Source organism: Hippopotamus amphibius, chromosome 13 (assembly GCF_030028045.1).
Source record: "Hippopotamus amphibius kiboko isolate mHipAmp2 chromosome 13, mHipAmp2.hap2, whole genome shotgun sequence".
Classification (NCBI taxonomy): domain Eukaryota; kingdom Metazoa; phylum Chordata; class Mammalia; order Artiodactyla; family Hippopotamidae; genus Hippopotamus; species Hippopotamus amphibius.
The window spans coordinates 30,637,588-30,652,984 of record NC_080198.1 but is presented as its reverse complement, the minus strand read 5'-3'; the positions used below and the strand labels follow the sequence as shown (position 1 = coordinate 30,652,984).

Genomic DNA, 15,397 nt, shown 5'->3' with positions numbered 1-15,397 from the left:
ACTGGTGGTAACAGAAGTTACTCACCACCCGCTAGAGTGGAAGTCGTGCTGGGGTCTCCCCCTTTGCTTTGGGCAGAAGGCTAAGCTCAGGCAGTGGCTTCAGGGACCTTCCTACTGAGACAGTGTCTCTGCTACAGGAAATTCCCACCAGCCCTTTCAGAGTCAAAGTCGACCCGTCCCACGACGCCAGCAAAGTGAAGGCAGAAGGCCCGGGGCTCAGCAAAGCAGGTAAGGTGGCACGTGTGCACAAGGTCACCCTGGTGGACGTGGTTGGTGCGGGGCCGTGAGGGACTCACCTTCCCCAGAGCAGGTGCTCTGTCGGGGCTCCGGTTCAACAAGGGCTGTGCTCAGCTGAGCCGCTGGCTGTGGTTGAGTGCCAGCCCCTGTCTCCACCTAACTGCCTCGTGGAAGCAGTGCTGATGAACCTGTCAGACTGGTTCTAAAAGTGAAACCCCTCCATCCGGGTCTGTCTCCTCACTGCACTTGTCTCCTCCCAGGTGTGGAAAATGGGAAACCCACCCACTTCACTGTCTACACCAAAGGGGCCGGGAAAGCCCCGCTCAACGTGCAGTTCAGCAGCCCCCTTCCTGGCGACGCCGTGAAGGATCTGGATATCATCGATAATTATGACTACTCCCACACCGTTAAGTACACACCCACCCAGCAGGTAGGGCCCCTCCCTAGCAGGGCTGGGTCACTTTGGACACCAGGGGGTGCTCTGTGCGCCTCTGTGGGAGGAAGAGATTCACCCTTTCCTTCTGAACCTCTCTGTTAACGCTGACAGACACCTGGTTCGTTCTGTCATTAGGGCCTGGAGGATTCCCCAAGAACAAGCAGGAAGCTGGCTTGTTCTCTCGCACCACAGTGTCCCACCTCTGTTCTGGGTTTTAGCAGAGAAATGCCGAGCTCTTGAAATTCGACCTAGTGTCTGCTTCTCTTTTATATACATTCTCCCATCCTTACCACCTGCCTTTTAGTCTTTTATTAGTTACTGACAGGGAAAGAATTGCCACGCCTTTGTCCTTGCTGGCCCACTTGCCTTAGCTTACCCTTTCTGCAAGGTGGTGCAGTGGGGTCTTTCTCGAAGAGCCGTTAGTCCCTCAAGCCCAAGATGGTACTTCAAGCACTAAATTATTCCCTTTTACAAAATACAGGAATACAAACGGGGTTTTGTCATTCCAGCTGGTTTGCCCTGATTGTTTTAGGCAAGAAGGGCCTAACAATCTACCTCTCCGTATGAATTCATGTTTACTTGTTTAAAATTTTGATTCATGGCTACACCTCTAGGGTCTGGGGAACACATACTCCTATAAAAAAGCCTGAATTCTACCACTTATGCATCAGGTTCTAAACAGTCACTCCAAATGTCTGAGATTCCTTCATTTTTGAAGAAGATTCCCCCCATGTGAGAAATGCCATTTGTAAGAGAGAAACGGCTATGCTTTTTGCAGAAGCAGTGTTGGAGAAGCATCACTCCTTCCCCAGGCCCTCTCAGTGAGGACCTGGCCAGAGTGCAGTGGGGAAGAATGAGGGGTACAGTAAGGATGAGGGAAAGGTGTGGGTGCCCCCTGCACAAGGGGCTATAAATCCTTGGAAATGGAATCTTTACTATGAGAACTTCCCTGGCAGTGCAGGTTTTCTAGCTCAGGTTCTTGTGTGACCTTTTATCTCCACGTGTGTTTCTTCCTGTGGTTTCTTTTTACCCTAACAAGGGTTCATTTTTAGTAATGGTAAAATGAAAACCTTTGTAGACGAATACTGTTTTCTCATCAGGCTGTTCAGTGCTAAGTAGGTAATTATTTTCCTGCTGATGGGTATCAGGGCTGATGGGAGCCTTACCACTGGCAATACCAGCTTGATAGCATCTTTGTTGCCATTTCTCCACATTCCTTAGAAGAAGGTACCAGAAGGCATGGCCATGCTCGCTGGTCAAGATCACAAGATCATAGACTCTTCTAAAAACAGTTTGAGACTCTTGATCCTGTATCTGTAGACCTTTTTGTGTTTCAGCTGAGCTGCTAGAAAGTAAGTTGCAGACATCAGGACAGCCTCAGGTTTTGACCTGCACCCTGAGAAAGGACTTTAGAATCCAGTGCCCTGGATGCTCCCGGCTGCCAGGCAAGGTGGAGGTGGAGGCAAGGTGGAGGTGGAGGTCGAGAGCTCAGTTCTGTTTTGTCACATTTGAAATGCAGCTAGAGTGGAAGGCACCTTACTTCAGAGTCATCCCAAGGTCAAGTTCATCCATATCTCTGATCACAGCAGGTCTGAGGGCTATTGGCATGCCTGGTGGGATATTTGTGCTGTCAGTCCCTGTCTCTACTGTGATGACTCCATGGTACCTCTCTCGTCCTGCTTATTTGTTGTTTAGAGTGAGGTTTACTGTTTCATTATTTGGGCAGCTTGCAATGCTGTCTGTTTCTCTACAGCAAAGAAAACAGATTAAATCTCTTCTCTGTGCCTTTCCAAGAATAGGGTATCGTGTCACGTGTATCTTTCCACATCAGCCCCAAGCACAGGGCCTGTTGCTGTGGATGCTTTGTGTGGGTTTATGGCTGCATATGTGAGTAAACGAAAGGGGAGCCTCAGTTCACAAGCAGAAGCAGCACGAGAACTTTGTAATCTGGTGGGAGAGTGGCGCTGACATCCTCATTCTGCTTTGAACTCGCGTTTCTGAAGAGCAGCTAACAGCTCAAGATTGGGTTAAATACGTGTGCCTTTTGAGCGCTGCTCTTGGATGTGGTTAAGAGACTTGGGTCAGCCCAGAAAGCCACACGGGGTTACTTTTCAGGCTGCCGCCCACAGGCGCACCTTCTTGTGGTGGTTTTTAGGGATTAAGAGGCTGGAACGTTCCAGAAACACAGCTGTTGAGTGTGTGTGGAAAGGCGAGGGCGGGTCCTGGCTTAGGGTGCACGCTTCACCCTCAGATTTCAGGCTGCTATGAGGCGCCGCGGCCCCACCCGACTGCTGGCTCTTTGCTCCCTGACTCCTGCAGGCTGCTGCTGCCCCTGCAGGGCCCCGGGTCACAGCTCGCCTGCCTGCCATGGACCAGGGATGGATGGATGTTGCTGGTTGATCCTGCTCTTGCTGGCAGACAGTGGTCAGAATTTTGGCTTGGGCTGGGGCTTGAAGACCATCCCAGAGGTCAGACAAAAGGCTTGATTTTATAGAAGAGCCATTGTACAATGACAGTTTCCCTGGAGGATTTTGCCTTCTGTGCTTTTGGTTGTCTGTGGCCTCAATGACTTTGGTTTCTCACCGCAAGCTTCCCTGAACAGAGTGGTTTGAGGAGCCAGTGGCAGCAGCTCCTCGACATGCTGAGTCAGGAGCCACTGGGAGCTGAGACTCCAAGTGCTGCTGGGATGCCTTGAGGAAGCCCCTGGTGCTCACTGGGCTTCACAGGAGAATAGTCTCCTTGAAACGTTGTTACTGCTGGTAGCCGTGGCTGTCACAGAGGTCTCTGCAGAAGGGGTTGTGGGTGGCGTTCTTGGTCCTGTCCTCGTGGGTCTCATGCAGAATGAGATCAACGTCTCAGAAGCATGTAGGCGAGAGAATAAAACCAGCTGGCAGGACTTCCCTGGTTATTCAGTGTTGAGACTCCATGCTTCCACTTCAGGGGGCATAGGTTCAATCCCTGGTCAGGGAAGTTCTGCATGTCGCAGGGTGTGGCCAAAAAATAAGTAAGTAAAATAAAACCATCTGGCCATCAGCAAAGTCTGTGTAATGCACCAGTGGTCACCGCTCAGACATTTGTCACTTCCTAGCCCCCTGGGGAAGATGCACAGGCTGTTCTTTGGCTGGGGCCTCAGAGGAAACCTTAAAAATCTACAGGCCATCTCAGGTGTAAATCTCTAAGCTTTCTTCTTCCCCTTTGTTAGGTTATTTACGGTAGAGTTAATTTCCTATCTCAGTTTTGTTAGGTTTTTCATGCCTGGTAATGAGACTATGCTTTCCTTATGGGACGGTGGGCTTAACAGAAAGAGGATTTTCCCCTCACTCCTTCAGCACTCCAGAGAAGTGGTCAGGTGAATTCTAGTGGGTGGTGGAGAAGGTTTTTCCAGGACCCTTGGTTAGCCGGGAGGCCTAGCTCTCAAAGAGTTAGGGCTTTGGGGGCTTACCCTCAGGAAGGGCTAGCGTGTTGGCAACGCCTCGAGGGCTGAAGCAGCAGATCAGCCCCTGCTCTGTTGAATGTGACCATGTACCTCTTACCATGAGATGTTACATTTTTGAGGCAGGGATCGGGCATTGGATTTGTGTGCAGTACTAGTACATCCTAGAAAATCAATCCTCCCTCCTTCATCAATGCAACTAATTTTTGTCTTGACTTTTCCCTCCTTCTTTATTACAAAAGGAAGGTGAGAAACTATTCATAGGCCAAAAGCTACACCCTTCTAACACTTGATCCGGGACAGCTTTCAGCAGGGGCTGAATTCCAGCGAGCCCTCTGTATTCCCGCAGGGCATCATCCCTCCCTCCCCCTTGCTTCTTTCCCGCCCACATCCTCTTATGTGACGCCCAGACGTTTGAGGTGAGGAGGACCTTAATCTACTGAGACAGCTGTGCGCTTTCATGGAGGCTTGGCTCGGAGGGACTGTGGAGAACAGCCCAGGCGAACTCTTGCAAATCCCTTTTTCAGCTTAGTGGCCTGAAATCCCAGGACATGGGGATAAAAAAGGATTTTGTTTAGTTAGAGGCCACGAGGCCCCTGTGCTTTGCCCATGGCCAGGGCTGGGTGTGTGTTGGGTGGGGCGGTGGTGTGGCAGAGCAGCTAGGTTTGTGTGCCATGGGCGTGAGGCCCAGCTCTCACACTTGGGGCAAGTGACTTTACCTCCCTGAGCTATAGTTTCATGTCCTGGAAAAATGGTGACCAACTCTTCGGACAGTTTTGAGATTGAATCAAGGAAATGCTTAAAAGTATGAGCATGGTATACTCATCCAGCTGTCCCTGTTGTTGTTAGTTGCTCTTTTTTGTGTGATTTCTCTGTCATTCGTGCCATGGGGCCAAAAATTTAGAGAACTATATCTGAGATGCTTTCTAAATCTGCTGGAGTCATAGACCCTGCATCTCTGGGAAGAATGAAAGACCCGGAAGGCAGGTTGAAACATCAAGTTAGGATGTTGGTACCCAAACATGTCCTTGGTTTTCTCTCTCATTCCAGGGCAGCATGCAGGTTCTGGTTACGTACGGTGGCGATCCCATCCCTAAAAGCCCTTTCAGCGTGGGCGTGGCCGCTCCACTGGATCTCAGCAGAATAAAAATTAATGGACTGGAAAACAGTAAGTGCGTCATGAGTGTGGGGAGAGACGGGTCATTGAAGAGCAGTTAGATTCCCTTCACAGATAATTCGCAGAGAAGCAGATTCTGCCTTATGAGACTTTGCATTCAGACAGACTTGGGTTTGAATTAGGGCCATGCCGTGGAGTATCTCTGTGACCCTACCTGCCTCTTCACCTCACCAAGCCTCAGTTTTCTCATTGGTTCAGTGGAGGTGGGGGAAAAAGACCCATGGAAATATTGTGAGAATTAAATGAGCTAATATTTAGGAGCTGGCTCATAGCCAGCCCTCAGTAACTTCTGTCACCACAGTGGAAGGCTTTTATGACAGAGAATTTGGGGCATGTCACTTTCTGGCAAATTTTGATTGTGCCAGCTATCCTTGGCCACTAAATCCACGTTAGGGTCAACAGTCAAGCATAAAAGTGAGCTCCCAGGTGCTCACAAACCACAACTACAGTGCATCTCCCCACCCCAATCTGGATATTCCTTTAGCTTGTTAGGTGTCTTACTAGTACAAGCTCATTTCCTGTAACTTTTTTTAATTTGGGAAAATTTCAAACATACAAAAGTCAAGAGAATAGTACAGTATGAACACTGATGTGCTTCTCACACAGCTTCTCAAGTTTAACACATGATCATAAAAGTATGTTTTTACACAAGTAATGCAAAATTCCATTTTTCATCACAGCTAAGAGTAAATTCATTCTACTTTAACCATCATCCCCTCCCCCTCCTTCAGGTTAACCAAAGTTACCAGTTCAGTTTCTATCCTTCCATATCTTCTTTCTGCATCTGTACCTACTTAAGTCCAGCAGAAAACATTTACTTTGCACTGAAGTTATCCTGCCATACCCATATGTTTTCAGCCCACCTTTTTGCGTCAGTGTATCTTTTTCTTCTTTTTTTTGGCTGCACTGGGTCTTTGTTGCAATGTGCAGGCTCTTCGTTGCGGCTTCTCTCTAGTTGCAGCTTGTGGGCTAGCGCAGCGTGTGTGGGATCTTAGTTCCCCCACCAGGGATCAAACCCACGACCCCTGCATTAGAGGGCAGATTCTTAACCACTGAACCACCAGGGAAGTCCCATGTCAGTGTATCCTGAAGAACATTCATACCTGCATCTATCTGCTCATTGAGTGGCCAAAGCCTGGCTGCACCTCAGTGGCACACAATCTTTTGGTTTCAGGGTCATGGCGGGGCTCTGTGCACACCCTCAGGGCAGGCCTCTTGTTCCACCTGTGAGGGTTTCTCCAGGTCTCAGCGGGACCCTCGGGGAACACCTTCAGCGCCCTGCGACCCAAATGTAAGAGTTGTGATTGAGGCCAGCTCCTAGCTCCGGGGGCTCTGAAGCAAGAGCCTGATGTTGACTTTTTTTCCCTGGGGAGCAGCCAGCTCTGAGCATAAGAACAATCACTGTCTAACCCTCACGTGTCTCCTTGTTATTCCTTTCAAGACACCGAGGGTTTTGACATCAGACTAGGAAAAAGCACGATGCCAGTTAGGAGAAGTCTTTGGGTGGTGGAGCTCCGAGGCCTCTTTGCTTGTGGCTCGATACTGTTCTTCTTGGCACACCCAGTGTTGCCCAAGTCAGGGCCTCCCTGGGTTGTGGTGGGAAAGCTCCCAGTGCTTTTGTTTTGGTTCAGAGTCCTTTCCTTGTTTTTGTCAAATGTAACACATGGGGTTTCTGTGGCCCTGCTTTGCAAAGACCTTGCAAGTATCAGCATGACACAGAGAGTCCGTTCTTAGGGCTTGCTTCAGTGCCTCTGCATTGGCCAGCTCTGTGACTTTTGCCTTCTTGGCTGTAGGATTGAATTTGCTGCCAAGAATTAGTAAATAAAACACTGGCTTCTGGGACTGTTTTGATACAAAGTTAATACCAAAAGTAAGCAAAGAAGAAACAACAGTGTCAGGTTATAACTTACTGCAGACCATGGGGTCCAGTAAATTTAGATCTGAGTCCCAGCTTTGTGGTCTGCTGGATGTGTACCCCAGGCAAGTCACTTAACCCTCCACGAGCCTCAGTTTCCCCATCTGTTAAATTCCTTGATTACTAATAAATACCCTGTCGGGTTGTGTCGGGAACTAGAGGATGCGTTCCGTGAATGATGACTATTGTTATTATTATCATCAAGAATTATTAATGTCCTTGCACTGGTTGTCACTGAGGCCGGAATGGTGATTATTCTTACGCAGTCATGCCTCTTGTTCTGCATCAGCCCGTGTTTGTTGTAGAGGCTGAGAAAATGTCCCATGTCCCAAGGAACCACCACCTCTGCTCTCAGCTGTGGTTTTGCTGCCGGGTCAGCTCATCCCTTTGGATTGTTTCCTTTCTCTAGGAGTCGAGGTTGGGAAGGATCAGGAGTTCGCCGTTGACACCAGAGGGGCCGGAGGCCAGGGGAAGCTGGACGTGACGATCCTGAGCCCCTCGAGGAAGGTCGTGCCTTGCCTGGTGACGCCCGTGGCGGGCAGGGAGAGCAGCATGGCCAAGTTCATCCCTCGGGAGGAGGGGCTGTATGCTGTTGACGTGACCTATGATGGACATCCCGTGCCCGGGAGCCCTTACACGGTGGAGGCCTCGCTGCCGCCGGATCCCACCAAGGTCAGCTTCCGTTTTCGTTCCAGAACTTGTTGGCAGACATAACACATAGTTAGTGCTCCAGTTCTGCCTCGCAAAGACCTTTGGAAAATTGTGTTGGGATGAAAGTCTGTTCTTAGTAGTTCTCTCTGCTACAATCCAGCGTGAAGCATCCCCTCGGAGTTGGGTCCCCGCCCTGCTCCTCCTCTTGGCTCTGGCTGTGGGGACTCCTGTCCTTCACTTGTCAGCATGAGTGGTACTCATCATGTGAGCCTGTGAGGGAGGGGTCAGATGGTGGGTGTGGAGGCCCCGGTCTGGCCTCTGGCACACACAGCGAGCTCATCCTACACAAGCTATTATAATGCAGTATAAAAATATATTCTTCTCATTATCATTTCTTCCTAGTAGCCCTGAATCAAGGGTTTTGGAATATTTCCAGTGTTTTGAATGCCTAGAATCCTATAACACTGTCTTATTTGTTGAATCAGAGATGAAAGCCTCTTTTAAAAGCAATTTGTTTTTTGGTTTTTGAATTTTATTTTTAATGTATAATTGCTGTACGATATTGTGTTAGTTTCTACTGTACAGCAAAGTGAATCAGCTATACATATACATATATCCCCTCTTTTTTGGATTTCCTTCTCACTTAGGTCACCAGAACATTGAGTAGAGTTCCCTGAGCCAGGTTCTCATTAGTTATCTATTTTATACATAGTATCAATACTGTATATATGTCAGTCCCAATCTCCCAGTTTATCCCACCCCCCCACACACACATTGCTATCCATACATTTGTCACCTATGTCTGTGTCTCTATTTCTGCTTTGTAAATAAGATCATCTATACCAATTTTTTCAGATTCCACATATATGCCTTAATGTACGATACTTGGTTTTCTCTTTCTGACTTACTTCACTCTGTATGACAGCCTCTAGGTCCATCCAATGTTTTTTTGTTTTTTAGTTTTTTCATTAGGCTTTATTCTTTAGAGCAATTTCAGGTTTATAGTGAAACTGAGAGGAAGGCACAGAGATTTCCCCCCACATGCCTAACCTCTCCGTTACCCCCCCCCCCCCCCGCCGAGTGGTGCACCGGTTATAATGGATGAACCTATGTCGACAGCATTGTCACCCAAAGTCCATAGTTTACATTAAGGTTCACTCTTGGTGTTGTACAGTCTATGGGTTTGGATAAATACGTAATGACGTGCATTCACCATTACAGTTCAGTTTTTTATTATGCAGAGTTTTTGAGGGAGGTGTAGCAGCCAAAGCAACAGTGAAGTCCGTGAAAGCCATTCAGTGACCGTTCAGCCCAGGAAACCCGAGTGTGTCTGTTGGACTGGATGTTAGGTGTCCAGCCCCAGCCCCTGCCCCTGAGCCGAGCCTGGCAGGAGAGAGGAAAGCCACGCCTCTGCCGTGCCCTTCCGTGTTGAATGAGTTCACCGCCAGGTCTCCCTCTCTCAGCATTTGCAGCATCCAGTGCGTGTGGCTGTAACTCAGTGCTGTGGGTGGGTGAGTGTGACATGTTAGGCCCCAGGGAGAAGGACCACTTCATTGAGGAGGCATTCAGTGCCGACTGCAGGCTTGGTGTTGAAAGCGGTGCTGGCTGAGCAGCGATACCGGCTTCGGGCAGAGTCTGACTTTTATTCTTTGTCCAAACAGGTGAAGGCCCATGGTCCTGGTCTTGAAGGTGGCCTTGTGGGCAAGCCTGCCGAGTTCACCATCGACACCAAAGGAGCTGGAACTGGAGGTTTGGGCTTAACCGTGGAAGGTCCGTGTGAGGCCAAAATTGAATGCTCGGACAACGGCGATGGGACCTGCTCTGTCTCCTACCTTCCGACAAAGTCTGGGGAGTACTTTGTCAACATCCTCTTTGAAGAAGTCCACATACCTGGTTCTCCCTTCAAAGCTGACATTGAAATGCCATTTGACCCCTCCAAAGTTGTGGCGGCAGGCCCAGGGCTCGAGCACGGGAAAGTGGGCGAGGCCGGGTTGCTTAGCGTGGACTGTTCAGAAGCGGGGCCGGGGGCCCTGGGCCTGGAAGCCGTCTCAGACTCAGGGGCGAAAGCCGAAGTCTGTATCGAGAACAACAAGGATGGCACCTATGCAGTGACCTACGTGCCCCTGACCGCTGGCATGTACACGCTGACCATGAAGTACGGCGGTGAGCTCGTGCCGCACTTCCCCGCCAGGGTCAGGGTGGAGCCCGCCGTGGACACCAGCAGGGTCAAAGTCTTTGGGCCAGGAATAGAAGGCAAAGGTGCGTTTCACGTAAAAGAGGGGTGGCTGCCGAAGTAGCAGGGGACTCACTGGAAGCTCAGAGTCAGGGCTGCAAACTCAATTGCCTCTAGGGGTTGGGCCAGGTAGAAGAAAACTCACCTGTGGCCTCTGCGTCAGCGAATGGTAGAGGGGACCATAGCAAAAGGGTGAGCATGTGGTGTTTCTGCTGCCCAACCCTGGCTTTATGTTTCTTCACACTCCCAGCCCTGTCAGCAGCAGATTTCTCACCCCCACCTCACCCCCCGCCTTTTGTTTTTTCTTTTCTGGCAAAGCCAGAAATCTTGATGTTTTTTTGTTTGATGTTTGTTTTTTTAATGTGGAAACACAACATATTGCATTTTTGACAGTTATCTGAAAAAGGTTTAAAATGTCCTGCTGGCTAATACCACACTTGCTGTCCTCATCCTTTAGCCTGTCCTAGACCCCACCTTCGTCCCAAGAAGTGTGCAGGTGGTTGTGTTGTTACTTGGCTGAGGCTACTCTGGAAGGGGCTTCTTTTGCCAGGGGCATTGAAGGTGGGGAGGCATTAGTATTCCTGATTCTGTGTCAGAGAAACCGGTCGTCTGCTGTCACTGAAATTAGACAGTGTGCTCTAAAGTGCCGAGAACCTTGGCCCTTGGGTTTGCTCCTGAATCTGAGGTGTCAGCGACATTCTCATGTGCGCCATTGCTCTGCAGATGTGTTTCGTGAAGCCACCACGGACTTCACAGTCGACTCACGGCCCTTGACACAGGTGGGAGGCGACCACATCAAGGCCCACATTGCGAACCCCTCAGGGGCCTCCACCGAGTGTTTCGTCACAGACAATGCTGATGGCACCTACCAGGTGGAATACACACCCTTCGAGAAAGGTGGGTGGACTTCGTGGAACATGAGCTCTGCTGGGCTGCTTCCTCCCGGTGGCTGGTGCTAACTCCTGCCCCACGTGCTTTGCCCGTCTCAGCAGAAGCATGGGCAAAGCGACTGGGAAATGTGGGAACCTCTTTCCCAGGCAGAGCCACCTGCCTGCTCAGTGCCTGGCTCTGTTGTGAAACAGTTGGGCTGGGTTTCGCCTCAGTCTCATCTGAGCAGGTTGTGGGCTGATGTCATGGCATGTTGCTCATTTGTGCAATTTTTTTTTTTTCTGAAGGGGGAAAGTTCCCCCTTAATTTTTACCTCCTATTTTGTTTATTTTTTTTGGCCATGCCACACAACTTATGTGTGCGATTGCTCTGCAGATGTGTTTCGTGAAGCCACCATGGACTTCACAGTTTCCCAACCAGGGATCGAACCCGAGCTCCCAGCAGTGGAAGGGTAGAGTCCTAACCACTGGGCGGCCAGCGGGTTCCCTGTGCAGTTTTTTTTAACATAATTCATTTCTTTATTGAGTATTAGGAATTACTTAAAATTTTGATAAACCATAAAAGCATAAAGAAAAAAATAAAAGCACCATATGTCCTCATTACCTGGATATATAATCCCTAAACATAAGGTATAGATATTTGCAGGTTCTTTTTGTGGATGCTCGTCTGTTTTGTTTTCATGAGTTTTTCTTTGTCTTTCGGTTAGTGACTAGATGGAGTTTTCTCAAATCCAGACGGTGTGTTGAAGATGACTGTCTTAAACATAAACTTCGTGATATTTGCTTGTAGGAGAGGTCTTTGTGTGTGTGTTGTTGGGGGATGGGGAGTGCTATGTGACTGCCAAGTGAACAAAAGCATAGATAGTTTGTATTTTTAAAAAATCAAATCAGAACAACATCGCTGTTTGTCAGACCTGTTCTTTTCGAATAACATGGAAGTGCACATAGACTTGAATGCTAGAGTATTGTTTCCCACAAATAAGTGACTCCTGTGCAAATATATTTCTCTATGTTGTTTTGAACAGGCCTGCATGTAGTGGAGGTGACATATGATGATGTGCCCATCCCAAACAGTCCCTTCAAAGTGGCTGTAACTGAAGGCTGCCAGCCATCTCGGGTTCAAGCTCATGGACCTGGGTTGAAAGAGGCCTTTACCAACAAACCCAATGTCTTTACTGTGGTTACCAGGTAAGCAAGGTCCTGGGATCTATGTGTTGACTCTATGAAAGGAGTAGCCCTGGGTAGTTTTATAGGTGTATCCTACATATGTATCATGGTCTCTCAACTTTTGAGAGGCTTTTTCTTTCATATGTGAGGCATCTTCTTCCATAAAGACATATATTACAGAGAAAGACCACGTATGCTTTTAAAAGTACCAAAAAGCAGGTGATAATAGTCGTAAAACTGCTGAGCAAACCAGGACTAGATGGAAGCTACTTAACTTGATAATTCAAAACAATAGAGCCAATTTCATATTTACGTGAAATATTAGAAATATTCCTATTAAAACTGGTTAGAAGTCACATACCTGAATTATACTTTCAGACCCAGCCAATGCAATTAGATAAGAAAAACAAATGAAGTATAAGCATTTGAAACAAAGGGTTGACGTTGTTTTTATTTATATTACACTATTGAGAAATTCCCTGTATGAGAGGTATCACAGTAGTTGAGTCTGGTTGGCTAAATGGGATAGTTTATAGAGGGATTTTAAAGGAATTTTGGCAATAAGCAGACAGGCATGTACTGCTAGTACAACTTGGTCTTTTTATTCACACTTTCCAGAGGGGCAGGAATTGGGGGTCTTGGCATAACTGTCGAGGGACCGTCGGAGTCAAAGATAAACTGCAGAGACAACAAAGATGGCAGCTGCAGTGCTGAGTACATTCCCTTTGCTCCAGGGGACTACGATGTGAATATCACATATGGAGGAGCCCACATCCCTGGTAAGCTGTCCTTCTGAAGGGAACCCAAAGAATAATTGATTTTTGCATGAAAGTGGGTTTGATTTTGCTTTACCTTTCTGAATGGGAAGAACTGTCTGATATTTGCCATAGCTGCAAAGGGATAATTTTCCTTAGGGCTGCATCTCCAAGGATATCCCATCTCCTAAGAGGACCAGTAATACGCCAGAAAGCATTGGCTTGCAGTTTTAACTGAAAATGGTTGTTCACGTGTTGAAGGACCTAGATCTGAAAGGAAAGCCGATTCTTTACAATGTTGAAAATCTCCGCTTTCTTTTGTGGTTAGTTCTTATTCATCTTATACACACGTCTTGTTTTCTGTTTTCCGTTTTCCATTGACAGTCCTGGTAGCTGATAATGACACAGAAACTCAAATTCTTATATTTTAATTTCTATTTAATGATGCGCTATGTACACTTACGGTAAAACAGGAATAATAATAATTTCCTGTGCATTGTACGGTATTTTTGTAGCCCATTTTGTGACAACCAAAAATATCTCCAGATATTGTTAGATATCCACTAGGGGACAATAGCACCACTGCTATAAATGATTCAAACATTAAAAAAATAAGACTTAAATAGTGAAGGGCCCTCCCGCTTTCATGCTTCAGCAGGGGAATCTCCATAGATTCTAGTTCTGTTTATGTAATGAAATGATTGCCACCCGACACACACCTAGAAGGGTAGGTGAGTGTGTACTGTGGTGTGGACACAAATCTAGGAACTCCGGGGCTGCTCCTGAGTCAGCTTATGCCTTGTCTCAGGTGTGGTGGGAGCAGGCGGAACCTCAGGTGGGTCAGTGTTGTTCTGAAAGCCGTAAGTCAGGATGAGAGGAAGGGGCAGGCCCTACTTTTGGGTTTATGGATTGATTTCCAGGGAGCTGGAGTGTCTACTGACCACATGCTTTCCTTGACTATCTGCTCTTTCCCTGTATCATGTGCAAATGTGTAGACATACCCATACTCACTCCTCCTTTTTCACATTGATCAGAAAGCATTGACATTCAGCTCAAAGTCATTCTGCTCAGATGTTTATTAAAGGGTTAACTCATTTAAAGTGACATTTCTTCTCAAATTTGTCCTTGCAGCTCTTTTTTCTTTTAATAAATAAATTTATTATTATTTTTTATTGGCTACGTTGGGTTTTCGTTGCTGCGCACAGGCTTTCTCTAGTGGTGGTGAGCAGGGCCTGCTCTTCTCATTCCTGTGGCCTCTCTTGTTGCGGTGCTCGGGCTCTGGGCATGTGGGCTTCAGTAGTTGCGGAATGTGGGCTCCGTAGTTGTGGCACATGGGCTTAGTTGCTCCACGGCATGTGGGATCTTCCCGGACCGGGGAAGTACCTGTCCTTGAAGCTCTTTCAGTATAGATACTGGGACGTCCTAGGTGGTGCAGTGGTTAAGAATCCGCCTGCCAATGCAGGGGCCATGGGTTCCATCCCTGCTCCAGGAAGATCCCACATGCCGGGGAGCAGCTAAGCCCATGCACCATTAAAAAAAAAAAAAAAAATCAATATAGATATTTTAATTCCTATTATCACTAGTCAGGGAGAATTCAGCCACAGACAAGACAAAGCTCCTGCCCTCTGTGAGCTTCCTGTCTAGTGTTTACAAAGAAAGAAAGCCGGGCTCAGTGACGGTACAGAGCCAAAGGGACCTTTCGGACTTCTACAGTTGTGCAGTTCATGGGATGGGAGAGTAGATCTCGGAGAACGGGGAGAAGGCTGTCACCAGGGGAGATGACTTGGGGGCTCCCATCAGGCAGACAGTAGTGGGGATGAGCATTTCCTGGTCGTGGAGGCAACAAGACTATTTTGACTCCATCGAGAAAAGCTGGTGGATGCCTTCAGCTTTGGGATCCCCCTTGCAGAAGGGGGTGAGAGGTTGGGCCCCTGTGGCTGACGCACAAGCTTTCAGGCAAGTGGCCAACTTGGAGCATAACAACAGAAAGAGGCCCATTTGGGATTTTCTCATCAGATGTAGATGGTGCCTCTTTTTTATTTTTCAGACTGTTTTCCCTTTCAGAGCCAAATGCCAGCATCTCCTGGACCCCAGAATTTTCCTGGGCAGTCGTTCAGTAAAGTGTTGGTTGGTTGTCTCAGTGTCAGGCTTCATAGCAGAGGTTTTGCTGTGAAACATTCAACAACCTGGTAGCTTCTAATTTGCATTCATAGGAATTCTGGTTGGTTAAATATTAGCCCGGTTTTTCCTGGCCTGACACAAACCCATGGTGTGGTTATTTTTAACAAGGTATCCTGTCTTACCTGCAATGGCATGTTGGTTTCCTCTGGTGGGTCAGCTGTGGTCTGTTGGTGGTGGCTGTTTCGACCATTGGGTCGACTGGGATGAGTGTATCAGGAAGAAAGTCCGCCATGATTGATTGATCATGTCTGCCTGGAGCACAGAACCGGAGAGTGGCATCGATTGCTTGGTATTTGCTACTCTGGACCTAAGCTATCTTGTTGGT

General features: G+C 48.0%; 1 protein-coding gene across 2 annotated transcripts in view; it reads left to right on the top strand.

The window, feature by feature from the left end:
• Positions 1–15,397, top strand: part of FLNB (filamin B) — a 136,596-nt gene that overhangs the window by 81,249 nt on the left and 39,950 nt on the right. For both annotated transcript variants that reach the window (XM_057706317.1, XM_057706316.1), the window contains exons 17-24: positions 138–228; positions 498–667; positions 5,157–5,274; positions 7,608–7,870; positions 9,511–10,108; positions 10,806–10,979; positions 11,995–12,157; positions 12,755–12,915. In XM_057706317.1, coding sequence (XP_057562300.1) covers positions 138–228; positions 498–667; positions 5,157–5,274; positions 7,608–7,870; positions 9,511–10,108; positions 10,806–10,979; positions 11,995–12,157; positions 12,755–12,915 — 1,738 coding nt within the window. The remainder of the gene's footprint in view (positions 1–137; positions 229–497; positions 668–5,156; positions 5,275–7,607; positions 7,871–9,510; positions 10,109–10,805; positions 10,980–11,994; positions 12,158–12,754; positions 12,916–15,397) is intronic.